We start from the raw sequence: 21,660 nt of genomic DNA, 5'->3' as shown, positions 1-21,660 counted from the left end.
TGGTCCTTGGAAGTACCGTGATTACAGCTCTTCAGGCCTTTAACTTACCATGCCCTCCATCCGGAACACCCTCTCCCCAGATATCCTCATGGTTCTCTCCCTCATTTCCTTAGTCTCCACTCAAATGGTACCTTACAGAGAGACCCTGACTAACCAACTTTTCTTCAACAGCACACCTCACTCTCACTTTCATACTATATCCCTTTACTCCCTTTAATTTTCTTCAAAATACGTATTACCACCTGATTTGTTGATTGTCTGCTCCAACTAGGTTGAAAGATTCAGAAGAGCAGGGATTTTTTCTATTTTATTTCCTGCGTATCCCCAGAACCTAGATGACTGTCTGTAACATATAGTAGGCACAACTATCAATGTATTTAATGAGTAAATGAATTATAATTAACCTTTTATCAAAAAAATTATTCTTGACCAGTCAATATCTGATTGGGTATGGTATATCTTGACATTTTAAGAAAAAAAGAATGAGATTTTCAAAGTATCTGGTAGCAGTTGTTTTTTTATTGATCAAGAAACTTTCATCTCTCAAAAAAAAGGTACAACTGAAAGTGAGCTGTGGCTATTGAGTTGTCCATGGCTTGCCTAGTAGATGAAGAAAGACTAAACAAGAGGCAAATCCATACTATAGGCAAATCCATACTATAACTGCTTTTTCCATTTTATTCAAGGTGTTTACTAAAAAAACAGCTGGTAACCTGATCTCTCAATTATTTAGCTAAAATGCCAACCACACCCAATTCACCTAAAATGTATTGATTGGTACAGTTCAGTAAAGAGGAGATAACAGGAAAAGAAAACACTCATTGTGTGCTAATATTGTTTTTTATTTTATGAAACCAAAATTATTGCAAACATCACTTTCAAGAACATTTTAGAAAGACATTAAGACAAAAAGGCAATGAGAAATACAACACACACACACACACACACACAAATACCTATTACCAGAAACTGAAGTAATTCAGAGAAAGATTAAAATGTTCTTTGACCAATGGAGATATTAAGAAATCGCACACTCAAAATGAAAATATGGCTAAAGAGCATACATCTACTTTTTACTCTTCAAAATTTAAACAACACAAGTTAATGATGAAGTATTAAACAATTATTGAATGAGCTAAGTCTAATACTTGAACACTCTTCAATAATTTGCCTTCCAAGTCAGAGCTCTAATTACACTCATAAGTATACCTTGTTGAACTCTGAACCCACAACTCTCAATTATGTTTATTTCTTAGTCAAATAAGATTCTCTTAGAAATCACAACCAGGATCAGAGACAGAATTACAATCATCTACTCCAAGGCGAAATGGAGGAGGTGTTTGCACCGAAAGGCCTCTAATTCCCAGATTCTCTGCCCAATATAAACTACTTAATAGTCTACACTGAAATTTCAAATCTTGAGAAAGGGAATGTTGTATATCACCTTGGACTTCATTCTGGTTATTTCCTACAAGCAGAGAGCAAGCTAAGCAATGGGCCTCTCAAGCTAAAAGAGGTACATCGTTAGAGACGTATGTGTCTAATGTCTTTGCCCAACTAATGACATGATAATTTTGAGAAGTAAATTAGGACTATTGCTTTGATTGAAAGGGCCATGCTACAAAGTGTCTGACTTTTATCTTATCTCTAAATAATTTAGAGTAGATAATGGTTAATTTTAACTTTCGAGAATAATCATTTATCTTGCATAAAAGATACATCTTTATAAAGTAAACATCTTATATAGCTTCTCTTTTAAAAAACAGCTTTGATACACTCCTGATGTCCCTAAACATTTGTGCTACCAATGCTACAGCTATATCTTCAAAGACTGGCTCAGGGACCACTGAAAACACAGGCCCCACATGATACTTAAACTCTCCTCCATTCCCTGTCCCAGGGGCAACCCTTGATAAAAACCCATTTTTCACTCCCTCTTTTATAGAAACAGTAGTGTGTAGGCAGCTAAAGAATCCTCAACACTATTCACTTAGCGTTTTGGTTTTGTGGGGCCTGGATGGGACGTCTTTCCTATTTCTCACCAGAAGAGCTGCAATTCCCTATGTGTCCCCAGATGCCCTGGATCTGTAACCCTCCCCACGACAGGACCCGTGACTCTGGGGGACCAAAAGCCACAGCTACATGTCTCTACCTAGGAGGTCTATCTCATCCAGCAGGAAGTCCATATCCTCACGGCAAACTTGAGGGCTGATGACCACCTGGCGGAAGAAGTTGACCTTCCCCCGGTGGGGCTGGTAGCCCAGCATCAGGCTCCCCTTCTTCATCATCCTCTCCTTAATGGCGGGGGCCACCTGCATGGGTGAGAGGATGCGTGGAGGTGAACGACCAGAACAGCGAGGAATTACAACTCATTTTACCCAGTCATTTGATATGTACTGGGTGCCCACCGGCGCGGCTCCATTCCTGTGAATACAACAAGGTCAACATTAATAATAATAATCTATTGAAAACTTATGACATATGAGGACTGATTCAAGTACCTTAGATAAAATATGAATTCATTTAATCTTCACAATAACCCCAAGAGGGAGATACTATTAAAATGCCCATTTATCGATAAGGAAATTGAGGGGCATGGCGATTATATGAATAGCCTGAGGTTTTGTGTTCAGTAAGTGGGACAGCCAAGATTTAAAACCAGGCAGTTTCCCCCAAGCACACACTCTGAAACCTGAACCGTCATGCAATGCTGCCTCATTAAAAATAAATCAGGTGTCCTCTGGGGTCACACTCTCAAGTGGTATATTCCCAAATTTGTCTGAACTAAAAAAATACTCCGGTTCAAGTATCGTGAAAAACAACAACAACAACAAAAACCTCCATAAATGAGGGAAAATACCACAAAATAACAGCCTTGTATTGATAGTCTACCAAAAAAAACACTAATACAGGTATTATGTGCAGTTCTATTTTGAAGACTAACAGTTTATTAGTTTATTAATAGGACATATGTGAAATATAAATACTCTGTCTGTTATTAAGAGGCGTAATGTTACTCCTAAAATTAGGGAGCCCATATTTTAAAGATTTCCAGCTAACGTGAGAAGAATGGCCCTGATAATCCAAATGCACACATTTTTCTGAAAGTTTAATGTTCAAAGAAATTAGTCTAGTTTAAGAACCACATGAAAAAAATGAGTCAATTTTCAAATCAGTAGTGTGACCACCCAAGAACTAGGTTATAAACTTAAAAAAAAAAGAAAAAAAGAATGAAGAGAGCACTCTTCCTGGCTTGGAAACGCAAGAAAAGTTTTTTTCCATTTTCATTTTAACTCTTTAAAAATTTCTGAGCATGTCCTACTGAATTATGTGGAAAGGAAATATAATGCGTTTCTGTCTTCGTCTTCTCAGAAAGATGAGATTTAGCTAACCCAGAAAGAAGAAATGCATACATAAGTAACACCAGGCACAAACGTGCTTTAAAATTCCTTAAGTGACAGGCGTAAACGTCAGTCAGTTCCCATGAGCCTCTTCCTGAGTGTGATCACCCCACACCGCTCTAGTTTTTAAACATACCTATGTTTTGTCAGATACCCCCTGAAGACATGCCAAACTACTTCATTTGACATTCAACATAATGTTGATGTATTCCAAAGCTCATGGAAAAGTTGGGGGTTTTAGACCTCTGGAGATAAGATGTGTTGGACTCAGCAATAGCTTTCTCAAGGGATGTTCAAGGATAATTTGAACTAAGTACATTTTTCCTTCTGTGCTAATTTTGGAACATAAATCTTGCAGAACGTGGAGGCTATGCCTACAACAGCAGAACAAACACAGATTGAATAGAATCTATTGCCATTGGAGCAAAGGGATGGAGTTCTCTCCGAGTATAATCAGACATGAAAAGACATGAGCATAAAAGAAAAATAAAATGTAGAAAAGAAGATGAAGTCAGAGGTCAAGTTGGGGAAAAAATGTGAACCAAGTTCTATAAATATCTGGAAATGTCAGACATTTTATTCTGAGCTGTTTAGAGATTAAAGAAACGCCATCTCCAATCTCCTTGCAAAATTTAGCGACACCTATTCAGTGGATGCTGCCAGCTGGTAGCTAGCAGGTGACTCTCTGCTGTGCCTATGCATATCTGTTTGAAACTCTTGAATTTGAATGCTCCAAGCATCAGCTGAGCTTCCTTCCAAAGCCCTTTCTGCAAGTATCACTGGTTATTACAATTATAAAATTTAGTGAAATAATCTGTAAGCTAATGGAAGGTGAGTGCAAAAAAAGAAAGTGGTTTCCATAAAAACTAAGTTGAATCCTTTGGAACGACTAGATAAAGGGGAACTGCTAACCACTGCTGCAAGTTAGGAGTGGTAAGAGACCTGCAAAAGCTTTAAGACAAAACCTTGAAAGTCCAAACTGGTTCTGCACACAGATGGCTATCCAGGGCCTGCTCATTCACCCACTTAAAGAAAGTGAGCTGGATAGGACCGACGACACCTGAGGAGTGTGGTTTATGCAAGCACAGCGGAGGCTTTCTCTCTAATCATCAGACCTCTCTACTCAAGAAAAGCCTCACTTGCTTTTGGAAAATATTTGGAAATCTTCACTTGATGGGAAAAAACCTTTCCATCAGAAGGTGGGGAAATAAAGGCACATAGATGTGTTTTAAGTGAAAATGTTTAATTTAAATATGCATCACATGTTTCTCTAGGACCATTTGCTTTAACTGATCAATCCTTATTACTTTAGGTAGGAGGGCTTCTAGAGTGGATGTGGATACAAATGGATGTATGTGTGTGCACGTATATGTGCGTGCGTATGTGTGTGTGCACGTGTATATGAGCACGTATGTGTACGCAGGTTCACATATGTGTATATGCCTGTGTGTGCACAACCACATGTGATTTAAACTTCAAACCACCATTTATCGTTTACTGCTCTTAAAATCCTCCTATTTGGTCACAGAGCAATGCAGCACCGTGGTATAACTTAGGCTCATGGCAAAGGCACATTTTTTTAAATTCAAAGAACAAGAAGTCTATTGATGTAAACTGAAGGAATGAGAGAAAAACAATAGCGCCAGTCCTGGGCCTGGTTCACCTGGGACAAATGTCTGGCCAGGAGAGTCACATACTATCAGTGTTAGAGCTTACAGACTGTGGTTCTGTAATTTTTTTTTTTTTTTTAAATCAACAATCCTTTCATATTTATCTTCATCCTCTTCTAGGTACCCAGGGCATAACTGGCTCTGGCTTATAGCCAATTTTAAATTTAAAACAGGTATGCTCTTGGCTCAAACCTAATTTGCATTGTCTGTTTCTGTTTACTTTTCAATATCTCTATTGTTCGCCGAAAATGGTATTTTATGCCTTACTTTTGGAGAGCATTAGAATTTTGATTCCAGCTTATAAGGTGTCAGAGGCTCACATGAGGCAATTTTCAAAATAAATCTCTTAGGTTTGCTTTTCTTGTAAGCAAACCAAAAAATACTTTCTAATGTGAATAAAAACGGTAAAAGAGGGCCCCTAAATATTTCAATATAGAGATATTTTTGGCCTTTACAGTCTTCCTCTTGTGTGAGGCATAAGAATGTGTTTCCATGGACAGAACAATGAATGGCATAAAAACCAAACTTTTAAGCCAAATTTTGTCACTGACTCTCAAAACTTTTAAATAAATGACTAAATATCTATGAGACTCAGAGAACCAACTAAGTGAGGGTTTGTTGAACAATACAGCACACATTTTGTTTATGTATATAAGAGTCTTACGAATATAAGTGTAATTCCTAGAGGTATTTTACTCGGAGGTGAGAAGGGAAGGCCTATGAATAATTCATAGGGGTAAAAAGCCTAAACAACACCAAGGCTGACATTCATTGGATCTCTGTCACAAATTATAACTGTAGTGGTAGTTGTTATTAACAAATATTTAATCAACTCTTTACAGTTTGCAATGTGCCTTCCAATGTCTGATTCCCATGAACTCAAATTAAAGCTTATTTGAAAGAAACCCACGTTTTTGCAATTTAGGGACCAAGAATGTTCTCATTACCAGCCAGCTTATCACCTTTGAACTTAAAAAATCAACGATTTCCCATTTATAAAGGTCCAGGCACAATCCCGTGCTAGGCAACTTGAATAGATTCTCTTTTGCTGATCACAGCAGAGAACAGTCCTAATCTGACAGGATGGAATATTCACAGGGGAAAGAAAATATGCAGAAACTAAATGTGAGTATCCAAATAGCGTCCTTAAATGGAGCATGCATGAAGGAAAGCAATTTGGCAGGAGTGAGATTTCTTTCCAGCTCTCAATTATTTTACTGCTGGTTTTCCTTCAAATTGTAAATCAAGTTCTTTTCTCATACCTCAGTGCACTGTTCCCTGCATCTTAAGTGGAGGAGGATCCTGACATTTCTGTTTGGTTGCACAGGAACTTAATCAACACGTTTCTGTAGGATTGCTGCTTTTCCGCCTTCAGTAATGCTCCAGCAATGATTTAGTCATTTAAACAGAATTTTGTTGTCACACCCCTAAAGCACTAAGTAGCATTTGATATTTAAAAGTTGCTTCAACCCAGGGGGAAAAAAATAAAACAACTCTTTCATTCTGGCCAAGTGCAGTAATTTGATAACAAGTAACTGACCAGGGACCATCATAGCCTCTTATTAAAATAAAATTGTAATGTTCACAACATGACATTTCTTTTCAAAAATGTGTTACATACTTAATATTAACAGCAACACATTTCTTTTGATATATAAAGTGTTTTCTCAAATTAGCCAAGGCATTACGTACATCGTTTTGTAAAATACAATAAACATGAATTACTAAATGAGATTGAGTTACTAAATAAAAGAGAAATAAAAGACATTAAAAAATACGAGCCCGATTTTGTTCTTTTATTTTTAAATTCAACAGTAAAGTGACTCTGTTGTTATAAAAGTTTCTAAATAGCAACTCTTGCTGTCCATGCTTTTCTTATTTTCTTACTGCAGAATGGTATCGCCCAGTTTATGGATCTGTATGGGCCTGGAGACCACACTTTGAGGAGTGATGCTCTCTTTTAACTGCCTTGGCTCCCTGTGGGTGTATATTATTTGAGTCATGAATCTTGTTACTTTGCCTACTTATTTCTGCTTATTGGCATGGTCTCCATTCCATTTTGAATGGTGTTTTGTATCGCACCACATCCCTGTGCCAGAGTTTACCGAAACATTTCCCAATGGTTAAATCTTGGAACTGCTTCAGTTATGGTGGCATTTCAGGGAATCCATGGACCCAGTCATGAAACTTCTAAATCAGTTCTTCAAAGTCTAGTTCAGAGGTGATAACAGTAAATGATTCAAAATGTCCGAAACTTCGGGATCTTTATACAACTTTTCCCATCATTTGCTATGAGGGTGAAACAGTCACATTTTTCATCTGTAAACACGAGGCAGCATAATATCCAGGGTGGCTGAGAATACAATCCCATAATTAAAGGAGGTGTTGCTTTTGTAGCAAATACGAGGGAAAGGACTACATAAATTTCCACCATGACTTTAGACAGCAATACCATTCAGAGCTTCTGATAAATCCAGAGAGATTTGTGTTTTACTAAATTCTCCTCTAAACCATAAACCATGCTCCTCAAACTACAGATTTGAGAGTTGTCCTCTCAATTTCAGTTTCATTAATCTACATGCCATTTTCTCCAAGGAAGCAATGATTCTTTGAGGAGTAGGAGGCTAAACTCATAACGATTTGCAAATCTTGTGGGTAGAACATGGGGTGGGCAGGCAGAGAAAAAAACTGAAGAATAAATTATTAGAGTTCGATTACAATTAACATTTTTCTCTAAGATTATCTTGCCCAAAAGAGAGTTGTATCAAATGTGGAAAATTATGTACAATATTTTTTCTCCCTATAAAAAGTCACTTGAAAGAGTTTTTAATTACCTCATATCTACACTAAACTTCATACATATTTGGCCTCTTCTGTATTCTCCAAAAGTTTATAGCCATACCAAAGCTATTCATTGCAATACATGGTTAAGCAAATAAACACTGAGAAAGCAGTATAGTGGGGGCTAATTCAGCTGCTATAATTGAATGTTAGTTGTTCTACATCTGAGGTGGCAAACTTTATTTTTCTATAAAGCATCAGGTAATAAATATTTTAAACTTTGTAAGTCCTACAATCTCTCTTGCAAATACTCAAGTCTGCCACTATAATAAGAAAGCAGCCCTAGACAATATATAATCGATTAAGCATGGCTGTGTTCTAATAAAATTTTTAGGGACGATGACATTTCATATCATGTGATTTTCACATGTCATAAATGTTATACTGCTTTTGATTATTTTTGATTCACTTAAAAATGTTAAGGCCATTTATAGCTCCTAGGCTACACATGAATAGGTGAGAAACCAGAGTTTGCTTTGGATACCATATACTCGCTCCCTGGTCAAGATGAAAAAAATATGTTGTGATATGTAAAATGCACCCACTCAAAGGAAAAAGTACATAGAAAATTATGTTCATTGGGCTTCTTTCAGAAATTCTGCATTAAGCCAAGAAATGATAAAGGCCTTTTTGACTCTTTTTCTCCAGCAGAGCATGAAACTAGAGCCACAGATGGGTGGGCGGGGTTGCCGCTATGACTTTCTTTCAGCACAGTTATTCTCTTGAACAATCACAAAAAGTAACTTGCTTTATATTCTTTCTTCCGAAATCAACTGGGTTCCAATAAGCCCCACCCTCCATGTTAACTTGAGGAGGGGTCTCCTGAGTAGGATATTAAAATCTAGCTCGTGGAAAGAGTTAGCATGAAGTGTTCACATTTTACACCTGGCACCCAACCCAAAACTGTTTTCTGAGACATAAAATACTACATAACTCATTTCCTCATTAAGTCATTTTTTTTTTTTTTGTAAAGTTTGGGAACCTCTCAGATGTTCTGGGGTCAGATAGAGATGCAATGTGAATCGAGGTGGGGGTCAGAATTCAGGGCATAAACAGCATCAAGGAACAGAACCTAAATGGAAGGATTCCAGTCCAAGAGCACAATTAGCATGTCTAAACCAGTCAGAGACCTTGGATGGGGCTTTCCACATTCCTTCCTTCCTCTGAGACAGGTACAGTTCAGTGCAGTAGCAGTCTAGGAAGCAAACAGAGTTTCCCCTGCCTCAGTGAGCTCAGGAGACAGTCCACACCATTAGCTATCTGAGAAAAGCTACCCTGGAAAAAATGCCCAGAGCTGCAGATATAGAGAAAAAAAGATGTAATTCCTTTATTTGCTCATTAATTCCCCTGATATTTATCTGTATAAATAAAACATCATGATGGTCCTTTCATGAGCCAGTGAATGGAAGGTCATCAGAATACTCATGCTGGATCATAAAGTCTAAACAAAGATTTACATCTTTTTCCTTTTAGCATCAAAGTTTAAAGAAAGTATATCCTCCAGTGGAAAAGTGTATTTCATCAATTTCTGATCATGAAAGAGCTCAATAATATGACACATAATGGGGATTTCCTAAAACTTAAATGGACATTTTTATCTTTGAACCAGGTATCCGGGTTTCCTGTAACTGCACATAAGAAGTGGCTTTTCCATTACACATGTGACTCAGAAGATGGAGAGTTGAAGTGGGTTTTGAATTCAGCTAAATGCATACCCTCCAGTTTATAACCTCTGTGTTACCCAGGGTGGTGGTTGTTAAATGAACAGCTGTTGAAATAAAGCATTCCTTATGGTCTAAACATACTAAAGTCCAAAGGAGAATGATTTTTTTTTAATCATATATAAAAAATTCTTTGTGGTAATGGTTAGCTTCACATCTTTAAAATGTAGTAAATGGAATCACTCGACACAAATGAAACAGTTGTCACCTCACTATACAGAAACCTTTCCTTTGTATTTCCAAATACGTTTGAATAATTTGTCTCATGCCAAATGTGACATTCTATATAGAATAGGCATTTGCCCTCCCAACACAGTTTTCTTTCGTCTAAAATTGTTATGAGGTCACAGAACAATTTTTAAATTTTTTTGGTTATGCCTGAATATATAGGCAGTCTCCACCTCTTATCAAGGAAGAAAGCAGTACCCTCCAGACAATGCTACAGCCCTTCCACATTTTTTAGAGTGTTTGGCAGTATAAAAGGGGAAAACTATAGCCTTCTTCATGTATGTCCTGGTACCTTCTAAATCGCTGCTTTTATTTATTTTATTTTTTCTTCCCGATTGTGTCTTAGGTAAAATGATCCTATTTCTCTGTCATTTCATCAAGTTACACATTTTCCTTTTGGAATAGGAAATAGCTAAAGAATGCTGTCTTTTGTGGATAATGACAAGTGCAGTAGAGGCTGATTTTCTCATTGCTTTGTGTAACAGGGATCATATTATACAATTTAATGCATTACCTTCTGGGGCAAATATTTGTTGATGCAGGATTTAGAATATTTTCTTAAAATCCAAAATAAAATTAAATTATTAAATATGTTGTTTCTCTTACTTTTTTTAAAGTAAGTATTTTGGTCATATAGCCCTAATAACAAAAGAGATGCAAATGTTTATAACAACTTTATTCAAAAACAACACAGATGCCCTTCAGCTACTGAGTGGATAAATAAATGGAGGTACATCTCTACCATGGAATATTACTCAGCAATAAAAAGGGATTAAACTATTGGCGCAACATGGATGAATCTCCAATATATTATGCCAAGTGCAAGAGGACCAACGCAAAAGGCTGCTTACCATATGATTCCATGCATGTGGCATTCTGGAAAAGACAAAACAACATGCATGGAGAACAGATCAGAGGGTGCCAGGGTTTAGGGCTTGAGGAGAGGATTCGACTACAAAGAAGCAGCCTGTGGTCACTGTTAGAGGTGATGGAACTGTGCCATGTGTTACTGCGGCGGTGAATTCATGACCATTGAACCCTAAATTCTGTCCAAGGCTGGGCCTTTACCTGATTTTTCTCTGTAGTCCTTAGAGCCTGATAGAAAGCCTTGCCAGTAGCTAATGCTATGCACTTGTCAAAACTCACAGAACTTAAGAGGTGGCTTTTACTTCTATATGAATTTTAAAGTGAACAGATGAATTGATTTAAAAAATCAAAAGAGGTCCTGAGAGAACATGAGAGCAGATGAATAACTGGAGCTCCTAGTGCCCAGTTTCCTTATCTCTAGGCAGGAGATAATGATAATAGTACATTACTTCTTCATAAGATGGATAAAATATAGACTATGATATTGGAGGTGCAGCATGTAATGCTGTGGACAGATAGGACATTATGGAGATTAATATTCTTATTCAAGAGAAGTCTAGAGCACAAACTCTAGAAAGGACATGGAGCTCTGAACTGGGATGTTTCTTTCTAGTTCTGCCACGAATTGCATGTCCTTAAGCAAAACACTTAATTTCTCTGTAGGTCTGAAATGATAAGGGTCCACCCTTAGGTGCAAAGAATGATGGTATTTTGGACACGGTGACACTTGAAGTTTTTCTTCATGGTGGGAGTGTGGACCAATGGAAACTGTACCCCTCAAGGCTTTTTGGAGGCTCTACAACACATCAGATCAAATATTCAAATGCACCTACCATACATATTAAATGTAATTCACATGTAATTGTAGAAGATTTCTGTTGAACTATGGTGACTAAGTTAATATAATCTTTCATTATGTTTGATTTTGCTGTATTTCTTTTATATTTCAGAGCCATTTTTTAAAACTAGCAAATATTTTTATATGCCCCTATTCAATTCCTATGACCCCCGTGCTTATTTTTCCTGATAGCTAAATAAAATAGCTTGCTTTATACTAGTGACCAAATATCCAATTTTCTCAGGACAGACTAAATTTATACCTGCAATTATCAATAGAATCCTTTCTCTCTATTATAAGTGAATTTAGATGTTAAGTTATATAGTTTAGACTAACCAGATATAGACCAACAAACCAGGGCACCAACTCCTGAAATTCTATGTGACTTTGGGCAAATATTTAACTCCTCTGGGACTAACATTCCTCTTCTATTAAGAATGGATAATCCCTTGTAGGATTGTTATGTGGACTAAATCAAATATTATATATGTATGCAGCAAGCATAGCATTTGGCATCTGCTAGGTACCTAATAATATGAACTGGTATTACTAATTTCTTAAAACAAATTTGTTTTTAATCAATTTACCCCTGGTCTTTTATTACACTACTCATTATTATCTCTTGAGACATGAGCATTTGAAAGTGTTGTGAAAACATGACTTGTGATTTATTCTTTCTCTCAAAAGCATCTAAACTGTATTTAGATAATTCTAGCAGCTTTAGAAATCAAATCTTGTACCTCATGTATGCCACTTCTCTATTAATCTTCTATTTAAGTTCCAAGCTTTTCCCAACATTGACAAAGTAAACTTGTTTTCCCTTTAAAATGTAAGACAATTGTTGATCATCTTGGCAGTTTGGTGGGGGGCAGGGGCCAGAGGAGGGGAGTGAAGCTTTCTATTGAAACATATTGTGTGCAGGGGCGAGTTTCTACTGTATTCTAGAAATGTCTGTGTTGTGTGTTTTGTAAGTGTAAGTATTTTCCAGAATACAGAAATATTTTATAATTAAAAATTCACTTCTTTGGATATGTGAAAAGTCATATACTGAAAAAGTCATTTCTCCCAATATTCATGAGCTTGTGACCAAAACTGTACGATCTCTTTGTGCTATTCTGGCACTTACAGTTTTATCAAAGGAACCCTGTCGAGCAGTATTAGGTGCTTCCCAAAAGTGCCTGAAGATGCGAATCTCCAGCATCCACTGGAGTGAACCTCAGTGGGATAGTGCTGGTGGTCTATATATTTTTACCAGACACCTCACGTTCTTGTTTTCATTATGCAAGTTTAGGAACATGGAGAACGACAGCCTCTTAATGACAACTTTGAAAGGGGTCATGGTGGGGTGGGAGATGAGGGGTGTTTTAGACAGGAAACACAATTTCAAGAGAAGATTGGGAATCTCCCTTTCTCAAACCGCTTATGTCAATGTTACAATAAAGTAAACAGTGACCTTCAAAGAAGTTGCTGGACAACTTTTCTGTTAATCATAAAACCTGATAAAATGTTCACAACACTGAACCATGGCTCAGGGAACAATAAAACTCTTTGCTTTGATTGCCTGAAGAATCAATTTGCCTCTTTCGATATATTTTCCACCATCCCTTACCTGTTCAATTTGTCTCTTACTCCTTTGCAAAATTCTCAGTCATTTCCCCTGATATATGCCCCCTATAATTTAGAGGTGAGGCTGCATTGGTATAAGTCTCCCATGCTTAAATCATATAAACTTGGTGGTCTATAGCCCATGAAATCATATGTATCTAAGAGATCACTTCAGCTTGATAGATCATAGGGAAATAGACTGCACTTTGACTGGACATACCTTTTCTCAAGTACAGATATTCCCCCTTATTTTCCTCCAGAATATATCTCAAAACCAGACACGCACAAAATAGAACAGTGCTTCAACATAATAGAGCTTCCCTGTTTTACCCTTTCCAATGCAGAAGAGCAAAGCCACAAAAACAGAGTTTAAAATTCCAGAAAGACTAAAGAACACAGCTTCACATTTGGTGTTTACAACGTAGAAATGACGATGACAGCAATTCCAATAAACCTAATGTCGGTCATATATTCAAGGCAGCCGAAATGAACAGTCATAAAAACACACCAAACTGAACTGAACGCTTTAGCTGAAGAATGGACACAATAAACATTTTACACACTCTATAAAGCAAAAATTTAATACTCAATTGTGTCACAGCAGCCATCTCTGCTAATAGCATCTCACTAACTGTTGTGGGCCAACTCCCAAATTTTAGCCCTCCTTGAGAGATTCCTACCTTGTTCCTTTAAGGGACAAATTATTTGAAAATTCTCAGCCGGGGTGGCACCGACCCTCCAGGGGCATTTGAAAAGGAGTCTAAGCATTCTGGATTGTTACAATGATTACAGGGGGGGTTATGCATCGTGCGTGAAGATCAAATGTGCCAAACACTTCACAACGCTTACACTAAACATGCCCAAGAAAGACTCATGTTGCCCAAAATGCTACGGTGGCCCTGTTGAGAAACACCAGTCAGGAGCCCCATGTGCTCCAGGCATGTGGTCTACACCTCGCCTTGACACCTCTGGATCCTTTCAGTGTCTCTCACAAGTTATCAACCTTGCATTGCTGACTAAATTGATGGGTCCGCAAAGTAAATGGGACCTGTAGAGACAAGAAGTATTTATACTTTTTTTGTTGTTTCTCTTAGATTCTTTTTGTTCTTTTATTTGTATTTTTTATTTTCCCAGCTTTATTGAGGTATGATTGACCAATAAAAATTGTACGTATTTACAGTGTACAATGTGATGTCTTGATATATGTATGAAGTCTGACAATTAAGTTCGCAAACTTGTTGCAATGATGTTGCTAACCTTTTTTGATATCAGAGGGATTAGTCATTAGGAATTTGTACCAAATGGACAAACAGTTAACCAAGTTTACTATTTGAAAGTGATGAAAAGGCTGCGTGTAAAAGTTAGATGACTTGAACTTTTCACCAACAATTCAAGGCTCTTGCACACAACAAGGCACCAGCTCGCACAGCACTGTCAGTGAGGGAGTTTTTAGCCAGTAAACAAATAACTGCATTGGAACACCCTCCCTACTCACCTGATCTGGCCCTCAGTGACTTCTTTCTTTACCTGAAGATAAAGGAAATACTGAAAGGAAGACATTTTGATGACATTCAGGACATCAAGGGTAATACGATAGCTCCGATGGCCATTCCAGAAAAACAGTTCCAAAATTGCTTTGAAGAGTGGACTAGGCGCTGGCATCAGTGCAAAGCTTCCCAAGGGGAGTACTTCGAAGGTGACCATAGTGATATTCAGCAATGAGGTGTGCAGCACTTTTTCTAGGATGAGTTCGTGAACTTAATTGTCCAACCTCATATACACTATGAAATGCTTACTCAAAGACCCTTAACATGTTCAAATAGTATCACTCAGTCCAAAGGAGAAAATGGGACAATCTCAGGCTTCTCTCCAGGTCCTCTGGACTGTGGTCCAGTGTTTCTAATTACACATCCGGACATTTCAGCAAGGACTCGAGTTAGAGGCCCTCAGGATGGTCCCAGCACAACTGCCGACTATGGTGTGGGTCCGGTTCCCTAGAGTTTAGCCACACAGACACTGCACTCACATCTCACCCACACCCTCAGTGACATAAGAAGCACCTGAGAAGCATTCTCAAGATGATGAAAATTCTGATTTCTTTTCCCACAGGTTTTCTCAGGGTAACTTTCCCGGAGAATACTATCCTCTTTCAATATTTGGCAATGGACAATTAGAAGCTGAAATTCTGTCTTTGGACTCATTCCATGCCAACAAGTCTCTAACAGCCAGTGAGGCTGTTTGGGGCATAAATGCGAAGCCCCGATAGCGGCACAGGCACAGATGTGGAAGGCGGTCCCAGTGTTGGCACAGCAATAATTTTAAGGTGCAGAACCTGTGTATTAGATTTGGGAGGCTTGGCTTTCTGAGTAGCAGAATTATTGGTTTTTAGAGTCCATTCTGGGGCCTGACAAGGCAAGGAGTAAAAAAGGAAATAATCCCACGGTTCATGCTGCTACACCCTGACAACATCTTTCTCTGCCAATGCATTTGAATTATGCCTCCGTGAGGTTTCCACCAGGCTAACCCCACCCTCCTGCAATCATCTACCTGCAAACTCCTACCTGCATCTTTGCCTTGTTTATAGTTTTTTTTTGCATTGATTATTTGTTTCCAGAGTAAACTGAAGTCCAAATTGTCTTTTTGACCTTTGTGGGTTGAATACAGATGTCCATTGTGCATCCAAGGGTTAGCTGCACATATAGGATATACTCCCACTTTTCCCTATGACTTTTGTTTTACGTCTCAATTTATAAGTAGTTCTCATATCACTGCATGTCTTTATGCAGCTCTAGTGCATCCTAAAATGCCTGGTGTTTCAACCACAGAGGCCAAAGCCTGAACTCTTAAAGTCACGTTTCATGTACCTTACGTTACTTTTTTTTTTAACTGAGTCAAACAGGCCTACCATGAGGATATTTAAAAATAATTATTGTTCCTGTATTACTCATAAAAATACTGAGAAAATGTTAAGCGTTAGGTGTTCCTCGTTGAAATCTGTATAAATACTCATAAAGGGTTTTTACAATTAATGCTGTAAATAGTAAGCAACAGCTTTTAACACCAACCCAGACAGTTTACTTCAGTAACAAAACGCTTTAGGTTTGCATGTTTTAAGTAATGTAACAAAAGTGAATTATATACTCTTCCTTACGGAGCGTGCTCAACACTTTTTTTACCTAGTGCCTAAAACTGGAAGTTGCTTTTGCCTCAAAGGCATGGTGTCCCAACTGTGTTCCAGGGGGCGACAGGCTACAGAGTGTTGCAGTGGGGAGAGGGGTTGCCACAGGGGGCACAAAGGAGGCCAAGGGGACAGGGCCCTATTTGGCCTAAACCAAGCTCCACTTCACTACCCTATATATTGGAGTTCTATGTAAGAGTTTGACAATAAGGACTCTGCCATTTAAAAGACCAACTGTGAATTAGATTGAAAATGTATTTATTATTATTAGTCAAGATCTATCATCTTGGAATATCTGAAAGATAGCCCTCAAGATGCTGATTAAGGCAATTGTTCCTATGTGCCCCGTCTAAGGGAAGAAAGGGGCTCTTGGAGTCTGCCATTTTTGAACAAGTTGGGGAAAGGGGTTACAGAAAAGCATGCTGCTTTGCTAAAACCATGCTTCTTTTGCTTAAGAGTTAAGAATAAATCATAAAGTCAAATTACGTTCAAATATAATAATAATAAATAGCCATTTTGCATAATTGAATCTCAAGTCTGTCTCAAGTACAGCTGCGTAACAAAGCCATATGGCCTTCCAATCAAAGGGCTCCTTTGCTTCTCTTAGGCAATCATTGTTCCATTCCTGTGCTCTTACACCAAGTCCCCAGGGTTCCAACTTAGCCACTGGCCATTTGAAAGTCTTCCTTTTGTGAACTGTTTGTTTACGTTGTCCATTTTGGGAGATCATCTTTTTCTTACTGATTTAGAAGAACACTTTATTATTAAGAACATTAGCCATCTGACTACTTTACATGTTGCAAGTTATTTATCTGCTCTTAATTTTGTTTCTAGTTATTTCATGTACAGTTTTACTATTTATATAATCAGACTTATCAATCATATATGTATATTTTTTTTTCCAATATCGGTGTTATACTTACAAAGCCTTATCCACATAAAGATTAAATAATCATTTGTTTTCTTCTGATTTGATTTTGACACAAAACTTTTAATCCATTTTAACATTCCATTTGAATCGTGCATAAATTAGAGACATATTCCTCATACTCCCACATTCAACTCAGTAGTCTTAACACTTTTGATGGAATAAGCCTCTTTCCCCAGCATGTATTGGGAACAGGTATGATTCCTATGAATACTTGGATCTCAGATATCTATCCTGTAAAATTGATATGTCTATTCTTAGAGTAATCCAAGCTGTTTATTTATTGAAATCTATAAGATAACAAAGGAATCCCTTTGTTAATAATCATCCTTTTCAAAATCTTTTTATCTATTATTACTCACGTCTTCTCTTAAGTGATATCTAGAAACACTTTGAAAAGTTAAAAAAAAAAAACCCTTCTGTTCATATGATTAGAATTATATTAGGCCTATATATTAATTAGGGAAAACTGGTCTTTTCATCTATAGAATTATGGTGGCTTTCAATTTCTAAATGAAGTGGTTTTAAAAAATACAGCTGCACATTCTTTGGCACTCCCTCAAAGAGATTTCCTGAACTGGCAGGTTAGTTAGCAGTAGGATGCAGGGGAGGCTGCCTGGCCTCCATGGCGAGGTCAGGAGAGGTGGGGAGCAGTGGCCAGCTGTTCCTTAGGACTCTCACTTTATGAAGTCCAACTACCCTGAGCCCACCATGCTATATATTAAACCCCAGGCCATCTGGAGAGGCCTCATGTGGGTGCTGTGGTTTATTGTCCCAGCCAAGGGCCAACATCAATCATAAAACATGTGAGTGAAGATGCTTCCAGAAGATTCCAGCCACAGCCATTGACTCACCCTCAGCTATTTTAGTCTTCCCAGATGAGGCTCCAGACATCCCCTTCCCTCTGTGCTCTGTCTGAATTTCTAACCCACAGAGTCCATGAACATAATAAAAAGGCTCTTTAAAGCTGCTACATTTGGAATAATTTGCAAAACAGAAATTGTTACTGGAACATTAATTTTTTGTGTGTGGCCTTAAAATTTTTATAGTTTTCTTCTATAGGTTCTATGCTGAAGTTAACTCTTAGTTATTTAATATATATTTTGCCCTTGTGGTGATGAAATTATTCTGACTGAAAAGCTGCCTTCTGACATCAATTTCAATTTTCTAGCTCCTAGTTTCTTAGTCTTTATGTAAGAAAAAAAAAACTTTCTTCGATATTCCGCTTTGTACACCTGCTATAACAAATTTCTAGACGATTTTAATTTGATGTCCTTGGGTTTTACAGATACATAATCACACAATCTAAAATGAATGCATTTGGGTCTTGTCCTTTTAAATATTTAAAGCTAATGTCCCTTTCTGGTCACTGCATTGGCTGGCACTTACAGAACACCATAAACTCACAGCAGTGAGAGCAGGCGTTCATAATTTGTTACTGAGTTTAACGAGAAGGAGTTTCATGTTTAATATATATATTCATCGAATATATCACATAAGCAAACAAAAGAATATACCCACAAGGTAACCTCTATGCGTTATCATTAATTTTGAGGGCCATTTGACATGCGTATGTATTTTTTTAATATCTAAGTTTTTTTTTTTTCTTTCTTCCTCCATTTTAAGTGGGAGAAATAATTCTGGATTCCTTTCTTGATTTACTTCTTCAGAGACAGGTAGAAAGTGATGAAAATGTTTTTTAAAACTTGCTCTTGCTTTGGGTTTTGAAATGAGGAAGTTCTGTTGAATGGAGCACTAAAAATGGAAGGTGCACCAGCACCGAGCAGCTACCCTGGCTGACTCATCCATCTCCCTGACAGTATTTAGGAGCCCAAAAATGCTCCATACATTATGTTTTTCAACCTGTGCAAGTGGATTATTGTGCGGCTTCCTGAAATAATCCTCTCATCTTTTAACACAGTTCTGACCCAGTTTGGGGAAATATCTTTAATATCTTGTTCTGCTTCACCGACCTCCAGGCAGAAGAGCCAAAGAATATCTGCATTTAACAGACACCTTTCATCTTCAGCCTCACAAAAGGGTTAGCTTTCTGTAAAAAGGAAATTGAAACTTGTATCACCAGGCAGCTTTTCAGGTGATTTTACTTTCTGCTTTAGAACCCTGGCAAATAGAAGGTACGGATCTGGAGTAAATGAAGTGCCTCAGAATAGTGTGTAAATCACAAGCTGCTGACGGGACCTGCTTTTACCTCACCACTGATTATTTGTCAAGTCATAGGCACTCACCCCAGAAAGAAAAACAGAAACACATGTGTGGACGATGAGGTAAGGCTGGGTTGCCAGAACAAAACACAGAACAATAACCCACCCAGAAGAGGAGCAGGATAGTGAAGTGCTTACGGAAAGCAGTAACGCAGAGATTTTATGACACGTTCTGGTTACCTAAGAGATGGTTAGGAGGATGGAGGTTTCCTAGTTGGCAGATGGAGGATTGATTATGATGGCCTATAATAGATTTTACTATTGTTCTCAATTATTCAAATGTCCTTGCTGTAAGAGCATGCATCCTTGCCTTTGCCTGGTAACCTGTAGTGCCTCTGTATAGCAGGATTCTACATCACCGTCCTATGGTCATGTGACCAGTTCTGAGCGGAAACTTTAAGAGCTGCTGTGTGTGTGTGTGTGTTTCCACCAGCCTTTCTCTCTTTTGCCTTTGCTGTGAGGATGGCATGTCCCAGAGGGGCACCTCCTTCAGCTTGGATGCGGGGATGAAGACCATAGGGCAGAGTAGAGCTGCCACTGACCCACAAAAGCCATGAAATGTGATCAAGAAATAAAGCTTTATCATAAACCACTGAGATTGGGAGGATGGGGGCGTTGCTCATCTGTTGCTGGAGCATAACTAAGTGAGACCTAATGAATATGACTCAAACTAAAGTGTATTCGTTTAGCTCTAGGATGAGTCCCACTTTAGAGAAACCCAGGTCACTCCTGTTTGTTTGGAAGTTTGGCTCTAGCTAATCTTCCTTGCGTTAGTCATGGGAGACTAAAGCACTCAACCCTGAGGATACCATGTACTTGGATTTCCATAGGCAAAGTCAAGGCAACAACTTGATGATTCTAAGTTATTAGCCAATGAGTATCTACCATCATAAAAGCCGTTTAGTCGTATACAGAGAGAGTATCAATCTACAGCACAGGACTTGGCAAACTTTTTCTGTAAAGGGCCATATAGTAAATACTTTAGTCTTTGAACACCATACAGTTTCTGTTGCAACTACTTCGGTTGTAAGTGAAAGCAACCACAGAGAATAGAAAACACATGAGTGTGGCTGTGTTCCAATAAAACCTTATTTACGAAACTAGGCAATGAGCTTGAAACTTGTATCACAACGAAAATGAAACTTGTATCACAATGAGCTGGATTTGGTCCACAGGCTGACCTCTGCTATAGCATAAGAAAACTTAAACACACACACAAAGAAAAAAAAAAAAAAAATCCTGAAACAAGCCTAATGTTTTACAACCATATTATATTGTTTTAACATTAAAAACTACACAGTGGCCACTGAAAGAGATGGATAATTCCTTGTTTTTCCCCATATATAAAATAGAGATAATAAAAGCTACTTCCTAAGGTTTTTGCAGGAATTAATTAAAATGAAATATAAATTGCCAGTGAGTAAGCACTCAAGGAATTTCATTTCCTCTCATATTTCTTTGTCCTGCTACACAAAACTCAGCGTGGATTCTCAATGAAGGCCTATTTAATGCATGCCAAGTTCATTAATGAGGTCAAACAGCAATGAGGCAAAGCAGAGAATTCTTGAAATCAACATTTGCTGATCAGTTGGTTTGATAAGACAAACTTATGATAACTAAGAATAAATATTAATATATGTCATGAATTACATATCTATTAATTAGGTTCCTAATTATATGGACCTGACATGGAAATGCTTTATTTACAATTCAGGGGTATATTTTGGATGATGGATAATAATTCTGTGTTCTACATCAAAGTCATGAAATTCCCAAAGTCTTGCATTAGAACTCTGTCCTACATGGACAAAGGATAGAAAACAAAGTCTCAGTGCTATCTGTTAAATTAAACAGAAGTCAATTTTGTGAATTATTGAACTCAGACTGGGAGGTCAAGTTTTCTTTCAAAAAGCAATGAATCTCAGTCTGTGCTCTATGTTCTGTTAAATGTCTCCTGTCATAAATAATGAGTGTGACACGTGCTCAAGGAGCCCTTGGACAATATTCACCATAGGCCATAGTGATAATTGTTGAGAAAACTGCACCACCTTTTTCTCCCTGTAAATTTAAATGCCACCAGAGGAAATTATATTTAATTTTCCAAACCATTTTCTGCCTAATTTAACATCTTAAATTTATCTTCCAGTCCTCCTCTTGGAGT

General features: G+C 37.8%; 1 protein-coding gene across 1 annotated transcript in view; it reads right to left on the bottom strand.

The window, feature by feature from the left end:
• Nucleotides 1-824: 824 nt before the first annotated feature.
• Nucleotides 825-21,660, bottom strand: part of GADL1 (GAD like acidic amino acid decarboxylase 1) — a 158,060-nt gene continuing 137,224 nt past the window's right edge. The window contains exon 15 of the mRNA XM_019745229.3: nt 825-2,312. Within this exon, the coding sequence (XP_019600788.3) occupies nt 2,139-2,312 (174 nt within the window). The 3' untranslated portion in view covers nt 825-2,138. The remainder of the gene's footprint in view (nt 2,313-21,660) is intronic.

The sequence above is a fragment of the Rhinolophus sinicus genome, chromosome 5 (genome assembly GCF_057876585.1).
Source record: "Rhinolophus sinicus isolate RSI-liver-muscle chromosome 5, RSI-T2T, whole genome shotgun sequence".
NCBI classification, from domain to species: domain Eukaryota; kingdom Metazoa; phylum Chordata; class Mammalia; order Chiroptera; family Rhinolophidae; genus Rhinolophus; species Rhinolophus sinicus.
This window is presented reverse-complemented; position numbering and strand designations above follow the sequence as displayed.